This window comes from Polyodon spathula, chromosome 23, assembly GCF_017654505.1.
Source record: "Polyodon spathula isolate WHYD16114869_AA chromosome 23, ASM1765450v1, whole genome shotgun sequence".
Classification (NCBI taxonomy): Eukaryota; Metazoa; Chordata; class Actinopteri; order Acipenseriformes; family Polyodontidae; genus Polyodon; species Polyodon spathula.
In genome coordinates this window covers 23,213,232-23,234,492 of record NC_054556.1, presented here as the reverse complement: position 1 = coordinate 23,234,492, position 21,261 = coordinate 23,213,232, and the positions used below count along the sequence as shown (strand labels likewise).

Genomic DNA, 21,261 nt, shown 5'->3' with positions numbered 1-21,261 from the left:
AACGGTTTAGTTTTGTAGAAACCACACAATCTAGTCTAAATGGCTGTAACGGTTCTTTTTATTTCTTTTCAGTTTATCTTCTTCGATTGAATTAAACTGGATTTAGCAGATTGCTAGCTAGAAACGTTTTATGAAACTGTCCTCAGGCGTCTAGTTAATTTCTGATACAGAAACAAAGTTTAGGATTAGCATATGGAAACAAATTAACCATTCTCATTTGAGAACAAATTTGATTCATCCCATAACTTTAAAAACAGAAGCCATTCCTTAACCGATTGATTACCATGAAGACAAACTTTTCGGCTTCTGCCTTTAATCTATTTTTACCCCCAACATAAAAAAAAGCGATGAAAAAAAAGAGAAAGAAAGATGGCCGCAGCTCCATCTGTGTGCTGGAGTTAACACTACTGCAGATGTCTATTAATTAAGAATGTGTTAATTGAAGAGATGTTTAAATATTTGGGGAGTTGTCAATGCCCGTACGCTAGTGCGCGTTTTCTTTAATTCTTTATAGAAATACTATTCAATTAGGTCATGCGTCACTCCATTGATTATGTCACAGTCATTCGACACCAAAAACAAACACTTAGTATATAATGTAGACTTCTCGTCTTTGAAGTTGTTCATCGAAACGCCCATTATTTTACAGTTTGAAGCATGTCGGAAAAATTGAATTAATTAGGCTAACGAGTTATCTGTAAGGTGTTGAAAAAAGATTGTTGGCAGAAATTGTTCAACATCAGTCAACACCCCTGTTCCCTTGTAAAAGTTTCCCATAGTAATAAAGCATAGTGAAAACATGGCTAAGCATAGCTAAGCAATGAAGCTCTGAGAGGTATGTCTGTCAAAGCCTATTAGAAAAAAAAAATGGGCAAGCTCTTGTAAACAGTTAAATGTTTGTAACGGTTCTAACATTAAAACGCTACCTTATCACAGTTAGAAATTAGATTATATTATTAGATGACCAAGCATCACGGATTTCTTCAATCAGGCACATACAGTATGGATCCTCTGAATGAGATCACGTGGTTAAGTGTTGTCCCTAGGCAGCTACAATTTTTAAATTCTTAGCATTTATACACTTTCTATAGTATTCCACGCCTACAGCAAAGATGATTAGGACTGTTTTTGTAACAGTTTGTGGCACTACACCTGAGGTACAGTCTGAAGCAGTCATGGGTAGAACCTTAAAATGAGTTATAACAATTTGAGGTTTTTTTGTTTTTTACTAATTTATGTGAAATGTGTTACCACCAACCTTGCTGTCTGAACAACCTGCTATTAATATACTTTGGCAGCTTCTTTGAAATGAAATGAAGGCATCACAGTGCTCTTGGGGAAAGATAGAGGATGCATAAAATAAATAAAACCCTATAAAAGAAATTAAATGCTAACCCAAAGATCTTGTGGTCCCCTTTGATGTCTTCCACAAGAATACTTAATACAATTTGCCTCAGTTTCTCCCAGGGCACAGCACCTGTCTGGTGAATGTGCCTTTTGTGTTGCAGGACATTATATAAGTGCCTTCGCACTGAGAAAAGCAGTGACTGAAATAATGCAGCTGCTCCACATTCACACTTATACATGTGATAATTACAATAATGAGGAGACTTATAGAATCAGCCCTCTGCAACAGAGATTCACTACTCGCTGTCCAGAGACCAGGTCCAGGCAACACCTACCTCTCCAGTCCATTCCATTGCAACACTTCTATCCAGGCTCTGCAGTGTTTAATTCATCTACACCAGGGTCATTTCAATTATAAAAGGAGTGGTTGGAACAAAGCTCTGCAATGCATTGAACTGGAAGAGCCCAGGTTTCCTACCTGCGTCACAGGCATTGACCCAGATGTCAAGGCAATGACGCTAACGTATATGCAGCACAGTACGAAAGCTCAAACTGGGACAAAGTGAAACAGAACGTTGTCAGTCAGGTCCATACATCTTGGTAAAAAGGAATATAACTTCCACCCTGTCAACTTCAATCTGTGATTTCATTTTATACACATTGATTCAAATGTGCCTGATATGGGCTGCAGTTGCTGGATGGGGATGAATTTAAAAAGTATTTCAGGATAAATCTACTGTAATGTTCTATTGAGCTAAAAACAAAACAAAAAAAGTATGGGTTTTCATTGATTGCACAGAAGTTTCAAGCCTCTGGGCATTTTGTTGCAGCTGGAAACACATTTGGATACAAAATACACTTTTCTTACATGCATTAGCAACAAAACCATATGATAGGAAAGAAAACTGTGTTCAATAAGTATGTGAATCTACCTTGGATAATTGTTCTCTGTTTTTAGCACCCTTTCTACTCTAGAAAAGCAAAAATACCAAATGAAATCCTTCCTCTGTAGCAAGTGGGGACTGTGAAGTGACAAACATAGTTTAGTCCTGGAATGGAGACAAAGTGACATCAAGAGTAGAGTTTGCATTGATCTCGCAAGAGAAGCTCGTTGACAGAAATACCATATAAACAGCAGTGTTTCCCATGAAATAGGTGTCCAGGTTTGAGCCAGGCAATTAATGTCAGATCTGTCAGTGCCACTGTGCAATGAATAATATTGTATGTGCTTTTCTACTAAGCACCGCCCAGCCAGCCCTTCATTATCCCAGAGGCAGTTTCTCTTTCACACTGTCAAGTTATAGAAAGAACTGCTGAAGCAGACACAAAGTAAAATGCAAAAGAAGATTTTTAAAAATCTGTTTTTTTCTTACTGTATTTGTGTTATTATACTTATCCCTTACCGCGTCTCTATATTTAAAAACTATTTCTAAAAATATATTGGCTAAAAAAAAGCTGCTTTTCAACATTATTCACAAGAGTCATGTAATATATGTATCATATCATTTTAGGTCTGTATTTATAAAAGTTTACTACAGTACATTTGAACAGTATTTCTGCAGTTTCCCCAAGCTTTTACCATGGTTATACTGTATCTTTACCATGGTTTGCAGTGTTTTTAATATGCCTTGCCATACCTCTCTGGGCTTTACAATTCTTATCTGTTATTATTACCTATTATAACATTTTGATTATGGTACACTTTTCTAAGTGCAATGCAATATGTATGTCATATTACATGTCATTTCTTTAAGATAGAATTTATTGAACATGCAAACAACATAACCAATAGCCTCCATATTGACAATAAAAACTGTCCTGTCATGTTGTTGTCACATTACTAACATTACACGAATGCATTAATATGATCCACTTATATTCCAGAAGCTTTTAACGTTTAACAAGGTTGACCCAAATAACTGTTTTTAACAGACACTTACCATAATATAAATACACACTTACCCATATTATATTTTGTATATTTGTTCATCCAAGAGGGAAATCAATTTAATTTCACACAAATGAGTCTAGTGTTTTACCAATTGACGTTGAAAAAACCTTTTTTTTAAACTCGCCAAGGACTTTCCACATCTTACTGCTGTTGCATGTCTTGCTATTCCTTTTTCAATTGGCAGGTTTGAATGAGAATGCATCTCTGCATATTGGTTGGTGCGATGAACACAACGGGTGTTCCTGTGGAACATTTAAAGCCAGCAGCTGCGATCCTGAGAGCTGCTGTGAGGGATTGCAAGGGCAGTGATTGTAAATATGAAATCCCTCTGTTAATCTGTTCCATCACATGCACAGCGCAGGCTGAGTCTTCCACTTGAAAACCACTTTTCAATCAAAGACTTCTTAAGAACGAAAGTGAGGCTGATTCTTTCTGTGAAGTGGATAACCAGCGGATTACATTTCATATGCATAGGAAACGACTCTTACAAGAGCAAGAGTCTGTTTTGAGATGCTCCTTTGTTTTCAAAGACTGAAGAGTTGAGAATAGTACAGGTTTTTTTTTTTTTTTAGGAATACTAAGGCAACTTAACAAGCAGTTTGACTGAAAGGCTTTTTCAATGTATTTAGTGTTGAAATGAGTTTCTTTTAATATCCTTTAAAAGTGGTAAAGTGTGGAGGATCTGTTAACAGTCCCGTGAGGAGAAATGTGTCAATGCTGATTTTTTACGCATTAAACATTAACCTTGCGTATGTGAAATGACAGATTTATATATATATATTATATATATATATAATATTAATATATATATATATATATATATATATATTATATTTTAAAAAAATGATGTACCAGTGCTAAATAACAGAAATATACAGTATGTGTGCACATCTCTCACTTTTAGGGTAGGATAACAAAAACACTATTACATTTTTTGCCCATAATAATAAAAAATAACAGTTCTGCAGTCCTTAGTATTAGTATTCATCAGAGTCCCCAACTCTGCATAGATAGAATGTTTCATGGCCCTGAAGTCTTTCATGTGGCACATTGACAGGAAGTGCACTTCACATGAAAAGTGTGTCAGCACGTATGCAGTCTTGTTAGCTGGTAACTGACACTGTCCTTTTTTTACAATGCATTTATTGCAATCAGTAAAAAGCCAGCACTATTTTCACATTCATTTATTTAACAATAATACATACACTACAGCTGAACTTTAAGGCTTTAGATTTGCTCTCCCCCAGTAGCCTCCACCTCAGTAATTATCAGGATAGTGATCTGTTTGGGCAGAATAGGAACTGCAGTCATTGCTAATGCTACTGTGCCACTGTGGCAGAAATGAATGCATGCTTGTTTTAAACTCTTTGGATTCACATGCAAGCTGTTAACTGTAAGTCAGAAAAAAAAAAAAGGCTAAAATGATTTGGCATCCTTCAGATCATGCACATTTTCAACCAGTCCAGAGACAGGCATTACCCTCAAAACCATGCTATGGTCTTTGAAATCAACGTGGCAGATAAGCAGCATTTGAAATGGGAGTAAATGTTGGTTCATTAAATGAATTCATTTGTACAAGACTAACTGGGTCTAATGTGTGATTGGAATAGTAAACACACTTCTTTCTATCTAACTAACACCAAGAAGGGCACGCAGGATGTAAAGAACATTTCTTTAAATCAGCTAAAGCATCAAATTAGAAGTCTGAATTGTTTATTTTGGGTTTGTTAACTTTACTGACGCCTTTCTGAAAAATAAAGTGCTAATGGAAAACTTGTCCTTGCATATTGGACATAAAACTATTTCCCACTTACTGTGCGATTTCTTTTAACAGGGTTTCACTTTCTCCTTAATTACCTGAACGATTGACAACAGCTTTTTATATTAAAGATAGGACAGCATCGGTAGAAATATGTGGTAATATCAAACACCAAAGGGAAGGGTTTGCCTTACTGGAATCTAACTGCAAGGCAAATGGATGACTCTCTTTAGATATGCTGCTGTTGATACATTTGCAGGCTGAAGGCATGTTTGCAGTTACTGAAGACATCAGAAGCTTCTCTGATGTTTTTTTTTTTTTTTTAACTCTCTTAATAGGGGTTCACTTGTGTTTATAGCCACAGAAATAAATTATCCCAGAAGAAATCCAGTGAATGGCAACTGGATTTCAAAGCCCTTAGAAATAAGTCTGATTCTACAACAAAGAAGGCACACTGTACCACAGGAAAGAATAGGGAGGTAGGGTGAATATCAGTGCCAGTTTTGCACCAGCCCTTTAACACCTACTTAACCTATACATGAATAATCCCCATTTCTATGGTAACGTTCCTCATGTCAAAAGCATTTTAGTGGGGTTTTGGATTAGACAGACTGAACCTGCCTGCAGTTATGCAGTGCCTAACCTGTGTCAACCCGGATGTAACCAAGCTTCTCCTTATACAGGTTTACCACTGCAAATTAACACAGTAATCCTCTCATGCTTATTTTTTCATGGTTATACTATACATTTGCCATAGTTTGCATGTCTTTTTAACATGCTTTACCAACACGTGTCTGTGCTTTACAATGTGTAGATGCTTTGCCATGCTTTCATTGCACTTCGCTATGATTTTACTATGGTAAACTTTTATAAGGATCTGAACAGTAAAACATATAGATGCTGTGAATGGGTAAGGTTAATCCTCGTTTAAGGGAGATATATTCTCAGTCAACTAACATAATTTTATTGAAAAACTGTTTTGGTAGACACAAAATTGCAAATGTTTTTTAATTTGATTAGCATAATGTAAAAACAAAATGAAATAGATTTTTGCTGTGAATTAAAATAACATGTTTTGCACAGTACATTATTGAATACATGCATTGAATACATGCACAGTGTTCTATGTGCTCAGCGATTTATTCCAGTGCCAATGCTGATGGCCAAATGGCCCACAGTCTAATTAGAATGGCGTTAAGAACATTAGGAGGCAACTCCATCTGAAGTCCAAACCTCGAAGGCTATGACATATAAACCACCATCCAGAACCAGACCAGATGCCGTGAGGGTATCACTTTGAATGCCTACCAGCCTATCGTCTGTCCAGTTTAGACAGCCAATGTTATTATTTATTTATTTATTTATTTATTTGTTTGTTTTTATTACTATTTAGTCATTTAGCAGATGCTTTTATCCAAAGAGAGACTATAAGGGCTGAACAACTGCTGCTGCAGTCACTTACAATAGGACCCCGGTTCACGTCTCTTCCGAGATACAGTGAACATACACATTGAAATTTTTTTTAGTGCTGTGGTCACCTTTCTTTAGCACATCAATCGAAATAGATTTAGTTTAATGCAGTAGTTGCATAGCACATCCAATTATATTTAACACTGTGAGTAGGGTCGGCAGGCTACATAAAGAATATAATATTTTTTCAAAATTCCTTCAAAATAATTTGTGCTTTAAACACACCCTTAATCCAAGATTTCCACAAAGGCTGGCCGACAGATTACCGTGAATTATTATTACAGTATTAGCTTTACATCTACATATTGATTAGGTGACTATAGCAGCGGTAGCACTTGCTGACCATGAACAAGCAGGTATTTAGGGAGGAGTTATTTCTGTATGTGCCTGAAGGCAGTTCCAAATGAAAAAGTCAGTGCTGGTTTGGCTGGAGTAATCGTTGTCAATCGTGAGGGAATATTGAATAGGATATCAGCAGCATACGTGGTCAGACAGCCGTCAGAGCGGAACAGACTCGGGAGCTGAGCTGTGCTGTGTATTAGCAGCTCTCACACTATCCCACTGGTAACAAACTATTAACAGCATGGGCGATTTCTAAACAAATAGTCGGGGACATACTGTGACCTACAATGGCTGTGGATGGTAAGCACGCTGAGAAATTCCAGCTACCGTATGTTCGATTATCGCATGTTGTTAATTGCGTGCATTGAGGAGAACGCTCTTGCCTACCAGACATTTTACTGTACCGTTGTGTTATTAAAGGAGCTATTGCAGTTTAACATAAATGCGCATTTATTTATTTATTTGTTTATTTATTTATTTTTCAGACAGCTCGGGTAATCAATACAAATGATTGTGTTTCCTGTTGATGTTAATTATTCCAGTTTATTGTGTAGTGTAGAATCGATGGTGGTTTAAGTGTGATACAGGTAATATTACAAAAGTTGCAAGACAGCAGTTTTATTAATGCCTTTAAGCCGTTTTAATAATATAAATAAGTACATTAAAAAAAAAAAAACATAAAAACGTAAAACATGACCGTTTTTTATGCTGCTCTGCGGTTTGCTATATATAATCGAACTGTTTGATGTTTATCGCAGTTGTGCACTGTGTATTATGCATTGATATAGTTGCAAAAGGACATTTTCTTAGAATTCGAAAAAAATGAATGTTGACTATTCACTACAATAATCCAGTACAAAAACTCATGGGCATCCTTTTCACCCCTCTTTAATTAATTTTCATTGGGGTACAGTTAACTCCAAATTAGGGTAGTCAGCCCATCCTAAAAAGGGACTTTTAAGCTTGTGTTGGAATTGTAATTACTGACCATGTGCTATCTGCACAAATATATTCCAATGGTCTGGATGAGCTGAGTTCTAGCCGTCCGTAACAGTTGCAATACCGGTACGATACTGTTGAGTTACAGACTTTACTAAGGGGCGCGATATGGTTTTGTCATAAACCTTGATTGATCAAGCCAAATGTTTGTTACAAACTAGTAATGAAGGTCTTAAAATACAGGCCAGCATTGTAGCCCGTCTCATGGGAATACCGCAGTTTAGCAGAAAAGAGCTGTTTAAATACATAGGTGCTGAAATAGAAAGGAATAAAGACGTTTAACTTTCACAGGCCAGAATAAATAAATACATTAATAAATACGTTTATAAAACATTTTATTAGGTTATATGCAATTAGTAGAATAATTCAAAGTACGAAATGTTTAAACTTTCAGTTTCACTGCATTAATCGTCTATCAATGTGTTGATTATGCTGCTGTCCACCCTCCTAATTCTGAAGATTTAGTTTCAATAATATGTTATTTATTTATATCAATCACTGTCCTTGTCGATGGAAATGGGTAGCATGTTTTTTAGTACACAGGTAACAATAAACAAACCAAGCATATAGCGGAAGTAATAATGACATACATTTGCAATCGAGGAAACTGAAACGTACAAACAAACTAAAGCTTAATAAACCTCGTGAATTTCTGAAAATAGGGAGTGTTTTACGTCGAGCTGATTGTAGAGGAACCATGCATGGAAAGTATACGATCCACACACAGCGGATGCTGTGTGTTGATGACACTCACTCGCTCTGGATGATTAGCGATAGATCCCGCTGTGCCGGACGCAGCCTGTGCAGATATGTGACAGCAATAGCTGCGTGCCTTCTTAACAAAATCATCTTGCAAAGCTAATTACATGCTTCTCTGATGGCTCAGTCATAATCACACATTATTCACAGGATACATATTTGATCAGGCATCTTCATAGTCTAGCTACGATGCTGAAGTTTCCCCCAGTTTTAGTCAAAATAGACAGGGGAGTAATGGTATTTTATTGCATCAATATGCCAGACTACTACGGCCAACATGGCTGTTTGTAAAATACACTGGCCTATGGACTAGCAGATGACTTTCTGTTTCAATAATATAAATTGGCATGCGTTAATGGTACAGTCCAAATGTATTTATTTGAACAGATATGAGTACGTGATCAATAATAATAGGTGGGGAATTTTTAGTTTATAGCCAAATTCAAGCTTCAAATAATTACTTAGTTCATGCACAATTGCATTTAAATATGGAAAAAGAAGCATGGCATCATTCATTTATTCATTCAAACAGAGTAACCCACATGGGCAGTTTTACATTTTTGAAGTAAGGGGAAAAAAATATAAACCTTAAAATAAGGAAGAGCGCCAATTAAACCAAAGAAAGCAATGAAGGGAGAGAGAGATCTTATCCATCCAGTCTCCATTCACTTTACACTTGTCACTTCGAGTGTCACAATATCAAGATGCAGTCGCGAATGCATTTGGTTGTGAGTCACTGTTTTAAAAATCAACCATAATATACCTGTGCAAGTTTTCTGCAAAAACTGTTTTACCATAGACAGCAAGTAATGTGCTTGCAATTCAATGCTGCCCAGCCTTTTTGCTTTGCTTGTCTATAATTTAGGCTTCTAAGGGCTGTGCCAGTTAACAGCTGCAGCATGCAGTTGTGTAACGCCGCCTTCTTTTAAACCACAAAGACTGAGTTGGGCTTTAAACTTCACACTGACAGCAGGCTGTGTCCAGACACACTGATGTATTTGGCTTTGAAATCTGAGACACCCCTTGCAGGATTGCTGTCAAAAAGCCTTGCTTTAGCCTGTTCCCTTTCAGTTCCCAGCATTACCATATCCTACTGAATCTTCTTTTTCAAGTTTTCTTTCAAAGAATACAGCTATGGCCAAAAGTTTTGCAACCCTTAGAATTTTAGGCTTGAAACATATTTAAAGGCAAAAGTATTTTGAAATGTCACATTTTTTTCATTAAGTATATGGAAAACTGCAAGGCGGTATGTAATTCAATATGTTTACATAAAATTATTCAGCAGGTTTCATTCGACTTTTGAAGCAAAATTTGTCAATTCTATAAGGTGATGCAAAACCTTTGGCTATAGCTGTACAGTATATCAACCTCTTAACCAATGCATGAAGAACATATAGATTATATGTTTTGTACATGGTGGCACTGTGTGATTGGTCCAAGAAGTTACAGTTACAACAGTGAAGCAGGTGGTGGCACTGTCTGCTTAGTAAAATACCAGTTAAATGAACTGCAATTAATACACTCTTTAGCTGCCAGTTAAACTGATTGCAATGCAAAACACTAATGACTAACTGTTAAAAGGGACTAGATAGCAATCAAAATATTCAAATATTTATTCCTACTCATAACTGTGCTAACCAAGATTTTAAAATCCTTTTTCTTACTTCTTAATTCCTTCCTACTGGGTTTCCTTTTGTCTTCTGTTGTTACTTTTTCTGCATTTTCTAAATTGAAGTATAAAATACAAATGGATATTTGAGTCAGTGATACAGATGAAAAATGTGCTGAAAGATTTGGACAAGCCAAATTAAATAACAAAAAGAGGTAGCCAAAACAAAGTGCCCAAATTTTATTAGAGATAGGCAGAGATAATGTTAGTAAAACTGATGCAAGGTCATATAGATTTTAAAGCATTGGTTTCTGATTTGGATTATACATTCCTAATATATCCATATTCTTTTGTTTACACAAAGACGGCTGTGCAGAATATAGTACACTGATTTCTATACCATGTGGTTTCCAATAAGCATTCTCCTATTAGTCTAAGGGGATTAAACACATTGATTGAGGAGAAAACCAATACCCCATAAATCTGCTGGAGCCTCCAGACACTGTTTTCAGCTCCTATTAAGGAATTAAGGTAGTCTGAAAGGAGTAGCGTGATCATGGGTTTAAGCAGTGTAGACGGTCTGTAGTTCAGGTATTAAAAACGATTGATTGTTGAATGTCGTTTTAAAAAAGAAATTGTGGTGACTAAGCTGCTGATTTCTGAGGGACCGCTGTGTTTATTCCAGTTCGCTAATCCTGTTGAAGATTTTAGCTGCTCGTCCTTACCTTGCCATCCCCACATTGTGAAACTCACAAGGCCGTGTCCAATGTCTCCACTTTAATTAGCTTTGCTCGGTGTCAAAAAAGTGCTGAGAGGGTGAAGCTAATTAGTTATAATTTTATATGTAGGGTTTCTGGCTCCTGACCTAACACAAGCTGTTGGTCTACAGTTGTACCTCTTCATTTCTCCACCCATTTTATGTGAGCAATAAACTTACATTTTAATTAAAAGGATTGGGACAAGGGCTCTGTCAGTCAAATGCTTGTTTTATGTGGCATAAAATGGAGACCAGCATGCATTGTCTGATTAGTGCTGCACGAGAACGGCATTCTTAATAAGACTGAGCATTTGTAGATAAATCTGAAACCAGCACTGGCTTACTCAAACTCCCGTCCCAGAATCTAAGAAGAACACGCCTGCTAAAATGCATCTCTACACCTGTTTCATTTTTTTCTGTGTCATCAGTTTTCGTGACACAATGGTTATGGACTCAAACCTTTATGAATGGTATTGTGCTGCCTTATCAGGCAACATATTGAAAGGGCTGCCACAAAGTCTTTTTCTTCCTAGAGCATAATAATGTGGAGATCAACATGGTGGGTCTTGTCCTCCAATGAGAAACTGTAAACACAGCTGACATGGAAAACATGAAGCAGTTCTAATTTTAACCCAGTTAACTCTGCCCACAATCTCTAGGTGTACAAATCCGAGGATTATAACATACAGTATGGCCATCTGGAGATTCCATGATATTTTTTTGTATCTGCCTCCCTTTTACCAACATGATTAATTGATATTCCCACCATGTACAGCTAATGGTGGCTGTCTGTCGGGGAACAGGTTTAATTCACATAGTGTTTCATTCTCATTAGACATTCCCTTATACCTATTCTGTCAGACGTTTATCAGTATTGTGAATGATGGGGACACTGGGAGGAAAAATTGTCAGATTAATTGATGAATACGCCTTAAGAGTAGCTCAATACTGATTACAATTGAGACATTTTTAATGATGGTGATATAACAGTTAGGACTGCAGCAGGATGATGCTCAAAACTTCTCTTTGAGACTTCAGTGGAGAGATGTGCAGGACTGTACATCTCCTTCACAGACCCCCCAGGACTGTGCTTCAGATCCTGCTCCGCACCAGGGAGTCCTCCACTAGATGCTCTTGATCCAGGTCTCATCAAGCAGTCCGGCTTAATCTTTATAAGCATTCTGCATCTTGTCCACAACTGATTGTTAATATGTACCATGGCATGTGGTTTAGTTGTCTGTTAGAAGTCAAGGTAAAAACAGTCGCCACTTTAAATAAATAAATAAATAAATACATTGCATACTTGATAATGTCTGGGGCTGTATCTGTGTACATGCATTTTGTTATATTGTTTTACTATTCCATCATCAGCCACCTCAAAGCCGAAATATTTCTATACTTTACTGCACACAGACTCCAGGGTTGTTCATTTTCTAGCCAACCCGGAAGTAAATGAATCTTCATCTGCTGTACGGTGTCATGCTGAATTTTGCATTCTTTCGAGATGTATTTTAAAAGTGCATCTCATTTATAATACCGAAAGCTCACATTTTAAAAATGCATTTACAATAGCGTAAGTAGTGAATCGCTGACGCGTGCCCCTATCTCAAAACAATGCAAAACGGATGGCCAGTGGTGCTTAATGCAGCATGCAAATTGCACTTGGTACCTAAACGTCAATCAATTGAATAAAATGGTTAAATAATACCTCAGTGTATGGTGTTTGCCCACGAGACTGACAACGATTGGTATGTATAGGGTTTGTTGTATCTTAATATAAAATGAACTTGATTGTACTGCGTTTGTAGCAGTATTAGTAATTTTCTTTTGGTTTGTTTGTTTTAATCCCAGGATATCGGGATATGGAAATTATTATCAATATCGAACGGTATCGACATATCAAAATATCGACATATTAAAAAACACTGACATTGCTAGTTCACAGCTGGAATAAAGTTTAAAAACACAAAAACATTACTATGCTGGAGCTTTTATCAAGCCCTGCTGGTATTGTGTAAGAAAATTCCAGGCTCTCTCTAGAGTCTACAGAGTTACTTAGGTTAGAGTGAGATATATTTGTGGAGAAAGCTGGAATATGGAGCCCAATGGGAAAGATTTTTATTGCCATATTCTGTTCCTCTGTCCTAGTAAAAGGATTTAAAACTCAAGTTTACCAAGGGCTGTATCGCATCATTTTTTTTTAATTTAAAAAAAATCCTTGTATTGTTACTTTTCTGTTTAACTTTACATATTTCACTGACCGGTAAACCAAAAGCATCCACTATCAGTGTTCACTCTAAACCAAGAGCGAGATCTGGTTGAGTATCACATGTGTTGTCGACCTGTCACTCTGCAATCTCCTGGGCTTCCTGTTACTTTCTAAGGGCTGGTGGAGTTTGAGGTTCTCTGATGTGATATGCAGGAAGCAAATAGGGGCCAGCAAAATGGCATGGAGCAGAAAAAATGCCACAGGGGTCTGATTCTGCCGTCCATATCTAACACCTCTTTTTATCATATAACAAGAGGGGAGTGTGTAGAGGGGCAGACTGACACTGTAGGGCAGGGGGTGGGGAAATGTTCAGTCATATAGAGTTTCAGAGTGGGCGAATTGAGCTTTAACTCTCCTTTTTAATCGCTGGCTGTTACCTGGGAGCTAAATGCCTTGTTACAAATTTGACGTTAATTTGACGAAGGAGTCCAGAAGTAACTGATTCAAATAAATAGGAGCTGGGAAATTAGCAGGGCTGACTGGACAGACACGACAGAGACGAATCTACATCACAGAAAAAAACAGAAAACAGAAAAAAACAAATCCTGTGTAATTTCCGTAGCCACCTGCCTGAGCATCTGGGGTGTAGACGGCTTTGAAAGAAGGTCGTTCGCTGCTATTGGATGGCAGCTCAATATAAATCAAACCGGTTTTAATTTTTGTATATTCAGATACTGGATAGGCCCCAGTGCTCTGCACGGCTGAAGCTCCTCATTCTGTTTCTCTTTGTGCTCATGAAGGTGAATGGCAGTCTGACACATATGATAAGGTAACTGTATTCGCCAGGTGGCAAACAAGTCATTGGTTTTCTCCAGTAGCTGGGAAAATCACACTGCATACCTTTTTAATTTTCCCTGCTGCAAGAGAAATTAAATCTCAAGAATCTGTTATTTCCCCAGGAGTTGTTTAAAGGAAGCCGTGTTACATCCAGAGGGTCTGCAAAAAAGAATTTTATTATCGCTTTTTTTTACCTGCCTGAAGGTTCAAAATAATGACAATATTGAAGGTATTCTTTTGCAGCTACAGAGACATTATTAAATCAAGCTATCCTAGGTATGATTCTGAGTATTTCCAGTCTATGCAGATGTACAAAGTGGCTGCCGCCTTCTAATTATTTCCTATCTTGTGCTGTGGCTCCTCAGATAAGGGAGACAGGAACACCGGGATAAGACAGGTTCTTCTCTAATTACTTTGCTTTCCTCAGTTCAGAAAATGATCATGCTGAAAATCGTGTGTTTTATCAGTGCCCTTTAACTAAAGTAGAAGCACTAATAGATGCTGCCACATTGTAGGGTTATATATTGTAAAGAGATTCTGCTTCTTGTAGGAGATTCTGCTTTCTTTGTCGGATGAATGACAGTCTGACAGCAGACACTGACAGTAATTTCAGGTATTACTAAAAAGAAAGGCTGACTTATTTTTGGAACAGTAATTAAAGATGTACAATTAAACAGTATGTAATGGGTTGAATTGGCCCAGAGGGTACATTTTAGGATTACTAGACATCCCTTACTTGTTTTTCAAAAAAAGGGAATATCATGACCTGTGGAAGAGCACATGTATGTAACTTGTCTCAGCAAGAAGTCCAAATAAATATAAACAATATCATAAGTGGACAGTACAAGTGCCAGCAAATCCCCAGTCAGTAGTAGCAGCAGTAGTTGTAGTAGTTGTTGTTGTAATATTAGTAGTATTGTTTATTTATTATTATTTAACCAGTAAGAGAAATAGAACAACATACATTGATATAGTCTTTAAGAATTAAGAAGTAAATATACTTCTGTGAAACCATTATAATTGAATGTAATGGACTGAAAGATTAAGATTGATTTGTGTGATAGGAGGATGAATGCCATTAGCTCCCATTTTATTTATTTATTTATTTATTTTTGTTATTATTATTTAGACTGGCAAGAGCAGAAAGGATTCTCTCTGGCCACTCTGTGGTTTTTATGGCCGTTTGACAGAAAATCGTTTGATAGATTGCCAACCATGACGATAACCTTTTTGGTTAAGCACAAAGAAATGTCTAATCTATAGAGGAGCCATGTCTGGGTCTCTGCAAATAAAAAGGAAATGCTTCTTTTCAATGCCTGCTAAGGCTTTGTATAACTAACGTTTTGAACCTTAAAACTGTCTGCCTGTCAGAAATATTGGTTCGAGGTTTGAGGTGCTTGATTTGCCACCGTTTTAAATATTATATTTAGAATAGTTTAGATTCTTCGCTCCTGAAGTCACACGCTCGTAATATTTATCTCTCTGGATAAAGAGATGAGTGGCTGTGCATCAGTAGAAATGCAGTACTTAGTTGCACCACATCCATCTTGCTGACACGTTTCAGCATCGTTAGAACAGGATCCCTCATACATCTCCACCCCAGCAGCACCAGGGGGATCACCTCACAGGATCCCTCATACATCTCCACCCCAGTAGCACCAGGGGGATCACCTCACAAGATCCCTCAAACATCTCCACTCCAGCAGCACCAGGGGGATCACCTCACAGGATCCCTCATACATCTCCACCCCAGCAGCACCAGGGGGATCACCTCACAGGATCCCTCAAACATCTCCACCCCAGCAGCACCAGGGGGATCACCTCACAGGATCCCTCATACATCTCCACCCCAGCAGCACCAGGGGGATCACCTCACAGGATCCCTCATACATCTCCACCCCAGCAGCACCAGGGGGATCACCTCACAGATGCGAGATTGTTTTGCATGATGGAACAATGGGATATTTTTAAAATACACTCTGGTAATAATTCCGTTGTATTAAATATTGTTGGAGCATAGTAAGTCCTGTCATGTTACAAGTAACAGGTGCAGTACCTGTATTTATGGTACATTTGGTCAAACATGAAACAAAAAAGGTTCCAGTAGTTTCTCCATGATATTTACTCCTGTATGTTTGTAAAGAAATAAAAAAAAGAGAGTTCTAAATAGCCCTTGAAAGATGATTGTATTGGTTGGTTCTAGTTTTCTAAAAAAAAAAAAAAAATGAATAGGATGCATTAGCTATACATGTCACTTCTTCTGTGTGTGGTCTTACCTTTCAGCACTCCCCCAGACAGGATGAGACCTGACATTGTCTTTGCTCTCTGCACAGAAACAATATACACAAACCTGTTTTTTACCATTTTAACCATTGAGATACTTCATTGTACCTTTTCTGGTATGAATACACGTTCCCCCATATCTCAATAACACTTGCCTAATTATTTGCTATTATACATGTCAAGTCCATTTGAACCATCACACGTATCACTATAGGAATTGTAAGGTATGGAATTGTGGCTTCAGTGTGTTTTTAATGGTAACAATCTCTTTATCCACTGCCTCAGCACTTTACCCTCTGGTCAGACTGGGAATACTGGGACTGGTCCTTCATTGGTGTTAAGAGTTAGAGCAGATGTGGAGAGGGAACAGAAGTACACCTGCACATACCAACTTGCTTGCTTCCCTCTCTAGAGACCTATGATCAGTGTTGCTGTTAAGTCTCTTCTGGCATTATAAATAATGCAGACAGGTCCATTTGTTGAGGCTGTGCCTTCACCATTTGGCAGCAGTATAGGAACAAATGAGGCAGCACAAACGTTGCAACAAATGGAAGCACTGTGACAGTCCTCTTCATACCAGATTGCCCATTATCAAATCTACTCCAAAAATCAATAGGCTCCATAGCAGTGACACTGCAGCTTCCGCAGTTAGCAACACTTGGCAGCATTTAGCTGAATTTAAAATAATCAAGTTGATGTTTGTTTAGGGTATGTTTGTTTGGTTGGTTGGTTTTGGCTGAGGAGTTGCCATGCATTTTAACATTCTGTGTTTTCTTACTAATCTTAACCTACTTTCCATCCGAAGCACCTGTGGATTTGCAATGATCACTGCAAAGCCATTCTAGGTTTTGCGCATTTTAATTTCTCAGTAAATCCTGGAATTGATCAATTTGCTATGCAGTGGCAAATCTTAATTCCATCACCTATATCAAAGGTATTATTTTGTTGCTGATGGAACTGGTGTATAGGAAAGTCTGCACAACTGGATCTTCAAGATAAAATATAATTTTATGCTCCATCCCTGCTGTTACAAATAAGACTTTTCATTCTCCACACTAATTGGCTGTAAACATGCAGCTCAGACTGGTGATTTAGAGTCAATACACTATGCGGGAGAGGTGATGGAAAGAAAATTAATTGTTCAGAATGTTCCAATCTGTGCTACAGAATGAAAACCACAATTAGCTATAGAATGACTTGCATTTGATTTGATTTGATTTTTTCTTTTAAATGTTATATTATAAATATCTTTTGTCAAGGGGATCTATAATCTTTAGTGCAATCCCTGGAGCAAAGAGGCAATGAACCCAACCCCATCAGAGTAAAATTTAATTCATAGTACAAAAAATGTATATAAATACCAGAGGATATTCATATTTAAAAAAACAGTTATTTAGGTAATATTGTCCTAACATGTACCTACGCAGGCAAGTAAATTTATTTTAACTCTTAATCTCCTTTGGTTTTTTATTTTAATTAACATTTTTGACTGGTTTCACTGATCCTGATTAACACTGACCCTGGACTATCCAATGTTACCTTAGGTCAAGTAGTCTGAGATTCGACGGTCCCAGACAGTTGGTTCCAGGTGACTAGGCATTGTTTAGTGATCTGGAAAAATCCACGTGTTATCTTTGGACAGTGTTCACTCAGTCAGTCAGTCAACCAAGGAGCTTCCCAGGCAGACCATTCCTAATGAAAGAAAAGTCTAAGCAAGCTGAAGAAGGACAGTAATGAGGTGCAGATTTTGGTTTGGCACTTAACAGTCAGTATGTTAATATATATTTTTTAAAACAATTACATTGAATAAAACAGAATAGCACTCAGTCCTTTTTGTCAGGATACCTTGAACTCTATCAGACCTAAATATTTATATTCATTTCAATACCCATGCCAACGTCAGTATGTCTAAAATTAGAATGGCACTCTGTTGACAGTCGTGCTTTTTCCATTGACTACTTTGATTCCAGTTACATACACTTTGATTCCTCCAAGGTTATACAGTACAGAGCTGATTATCTGGAAGTCTTGTCAATTAACCAGACCTCTACCAGGTCCCAATAAACATTATTATAGGTTTTGCAGACTATAAAGGTTAATGACTGGCAGCCTAGTGCTTTTAAAGTCTATAAAGGGCTTGCAGTTGTTTCCAGTCAGTGCAATCGTTGCTAGTCTCAGGGCTTGGGTCAATATTGCCCAGAGAGCGAAGCATTTTATTAACTTATAGTTTGTTTTTGTTATGCGGATGTGATTTAATTTATGTACTTGTAGCAACTGTCTTTAATATATACAAACTAATTATGCTTAATTAAGAATACTTATTGAACCAACAGAATCATGTAACTATTTAAAGTCCTTAAAGAAAAGCAGCAAGCACGCATTGATGAGGAGAGAGGAGTTAGAAAGGCATCTGACCGCTCTTCATCAGTAATGGTTATATTCAGCGGGGGAGCCCATTAGCCCACCCTCATACACCAGGAGTTACACTCAGATACTTTAACATTTTAGTTCCACTGAGATGCAACGTTTTCATGAATGTTCTGTTCCCATTTACAGGGGTTGCAGAATTGCAGGCTTGCTTGAGAATTAGAAAGGGGATAAAGATTTAACCAGGAGAGATTAAAATTTCACCTGGGCTCTGCTCCCCTGTAATGTTTACAAAACAAGATCACGTATCATCAAAGATGGTGTCTCCAACAAGTCAGTGACTCAGGGCAGACAGAATGCTCGTGCATCTGTTGAGTCAAGTACCAGGAGGAAGAGAAAGAGAGAGAGAGAGAGAGGGAGAGAGAGGGAGAGGGGGAGAGAGCAGGAGAGAGAGAGGGAGAGAGAGAGATTTACTGAGCTGCCAATGTCCTTTCAGACATTGCAGTTTACTGGCTCAATTCTGTTTCATTTGAAGATGTTACAAGATCAGAATTCAATTTGTTATGGCTCCAGGCTAAATATCGGAGTGTGGGGAACTTTAACACTCTCTCCAAAGTGCTTTCTTACTTGATGGACTGAGAACAGAATCTTTCTGCCAGCATTAACAGGGCAGTCTCTTTTATTTGATATGAGTTATATACTTATTTAACTGATGTTCTAGTTGTGGGACAAGTTAACTACAGATTTTCTTACAGCAATACGTTTTCCTATTGTCGGTGATGCTGCGTTAACACATAATTCTATACTCAGTATTTCTCTGCTCTTGTGTCCCCAGCGGCTGCCAGTTTCAGTTTCTGCAGGAATGTTCTGGAGCACACTGTCTCGGCGGAGGAGCTCAACTACCAGTTGCCCCAGCAGCCAGGGGGCAGCCTTACCTGGCATGATGGGAGAGGGCAAAGGATGGCAGGGGGCAGGACCGTCAAACTGCTGCAGCAGCCAGGGACAGAAACAACACAGGTAGATGTTGTTTACAGTCCAGTACTGAAAGACGCAGTGACCCATAATCCTTTTCAGCTTTACACTGATTTTATAGTTTTTCTTTTGTCTGCTTAGCATTCTGTGCACTCCAGTTTTTAGAAAGCAGGCTCAGTTGGCAGTCCAGTTAGTTTACGACTTCCAAGGTACAGGAGCTGTAGCCCACTACCCTTTACAATGCTATTTACAGATACAGCCATGGTTTTTTATCAAGCCAGATTTAATCGGAACCTGGCAGGTCTGATAAGCCTTACGTTCCTTTGTCATGTGCACACTTTGCAATGCAAAACCAAGACCTAGACATAAGCCATCAAAGTCACAATTTAAAATGAATGCCTGTTAATGAGGAATTCAAGTAATAAAGTTCAATAAGTAGTAATATTCAATATTGATTCTGAGTTTAAAAAGTATTTGTTGAATCTGCACAGCATAAGAAGCAACAGACCAAATCCTCAGCATTCATAAAAATGAATAAACTGCAGCAAACTCTGACACTACTTTGCATGCAGCTGTCGCTAGTCAAACTGCATACCCCTATTTGAATTGCAAAGGCCCTGGCCTAGAAAGAGTAGTCTTTGATTTATTTTAGTTTCCTCATTACCTCGGCAGGTTGCTGCTGACCCCTGCGGGGAAAGTGGGTTTGTTAAAGAAGGAATTGGAAGCCATCCAGCTTGTTTTAATGAAGCCCTGACTGAGCCCTCAAAAATAAAATAAAATAAAGAATTCTCAAGTCTATACAGGCGTCCTGCGGTTTTGGTTTTAAATTACACCAGACCTTACTGGAACGGTCAATGTTTTTGCATTTCGGAAGGGGCCAGCAGTGCCCCAGTTTGAGGTCAGAATGACCAATTACCCTGACAATTGCACTTTCAAAGAGGTCTTGTGATTGGGAGCATTCAGACTCCAAAACAGGGCTCAGCCATGATGATTTAGTCCACTTTCACATGTTTTTACAGTGCATTTCATACCATGTTAGCAGTGGTGTGCAGAAACTCGGTACTCAAAACTCATTATTCTGTTTGAGAAGTACTTACTGGTGGGTATTAAATAAATCCATTCATTGACGAGCTGGTATCAAAATGCGTTTTCAATCGAGTACCAATCAATGGCAATTTACTTCTGCATTGAGTGTTTTAAAAGTCGACTGGAAGAATATTCTCCCCTGCTGTATCTCCACTACAAATAACTGTCACAGGTATATAATGTGTGGTGTTTTATAATGGTGTCTGGTAGAGACATCATTCAAAACTCATTTTCCTCTTCTTGTCTCTCTCAATGAGTCCAGTAGACACAGGCTTGTGCCAGTTGAGTAAGAGTACCTTTGCTGAAACAATGCGCTTCGTGTACATCATAGAGTTTCAAATTGTGTGTGAATTGCCAATCAGCCCTCAAATGAGAGGCTGACTGGTTACTTGGAGTGTAAAGCTGGGAAATACAGAGGCAGAAAGGCTTGTTGACACCATTTGTGCTTCAAACCCAGAGCTACATATTATAATTTGCTTTCTTTTGAGGTTTAAAATGTTTTCTTTCATTTTAC

General features: G+C 37.9%; 1 protein-coding gene across 1 annotated transcript in view; it reads left to right on the top strand.

The window, feature by feature from the left end:
- Positions 1 to 6,965: 6,965 nt before the first annotated feature.
- LOC121298282 (sterile alpha motif domain-containing protein 10-like) overlaps positions 6,966 to 21,261 on the top strand; it is a 30,048-nt gene continuing 15,752 nt past the window's right edge. The window contains exons 1-2 of the mRNA XM_041225322.1: positions 6,966 to 7,169; positions 19,525 to 19,706. Of these exons, the coding sequence (XP_041081256.1) occupies positions 7,157 to 7,169; positions 19,525 to 19,706 (195 nt within the window). The 5' untranslated portion in view covers positions 6,966 to 7,156. The remainder of the gene's footprint in view (positions 7,170 to 19,524; positions 19,707 to 21,261) is intronic.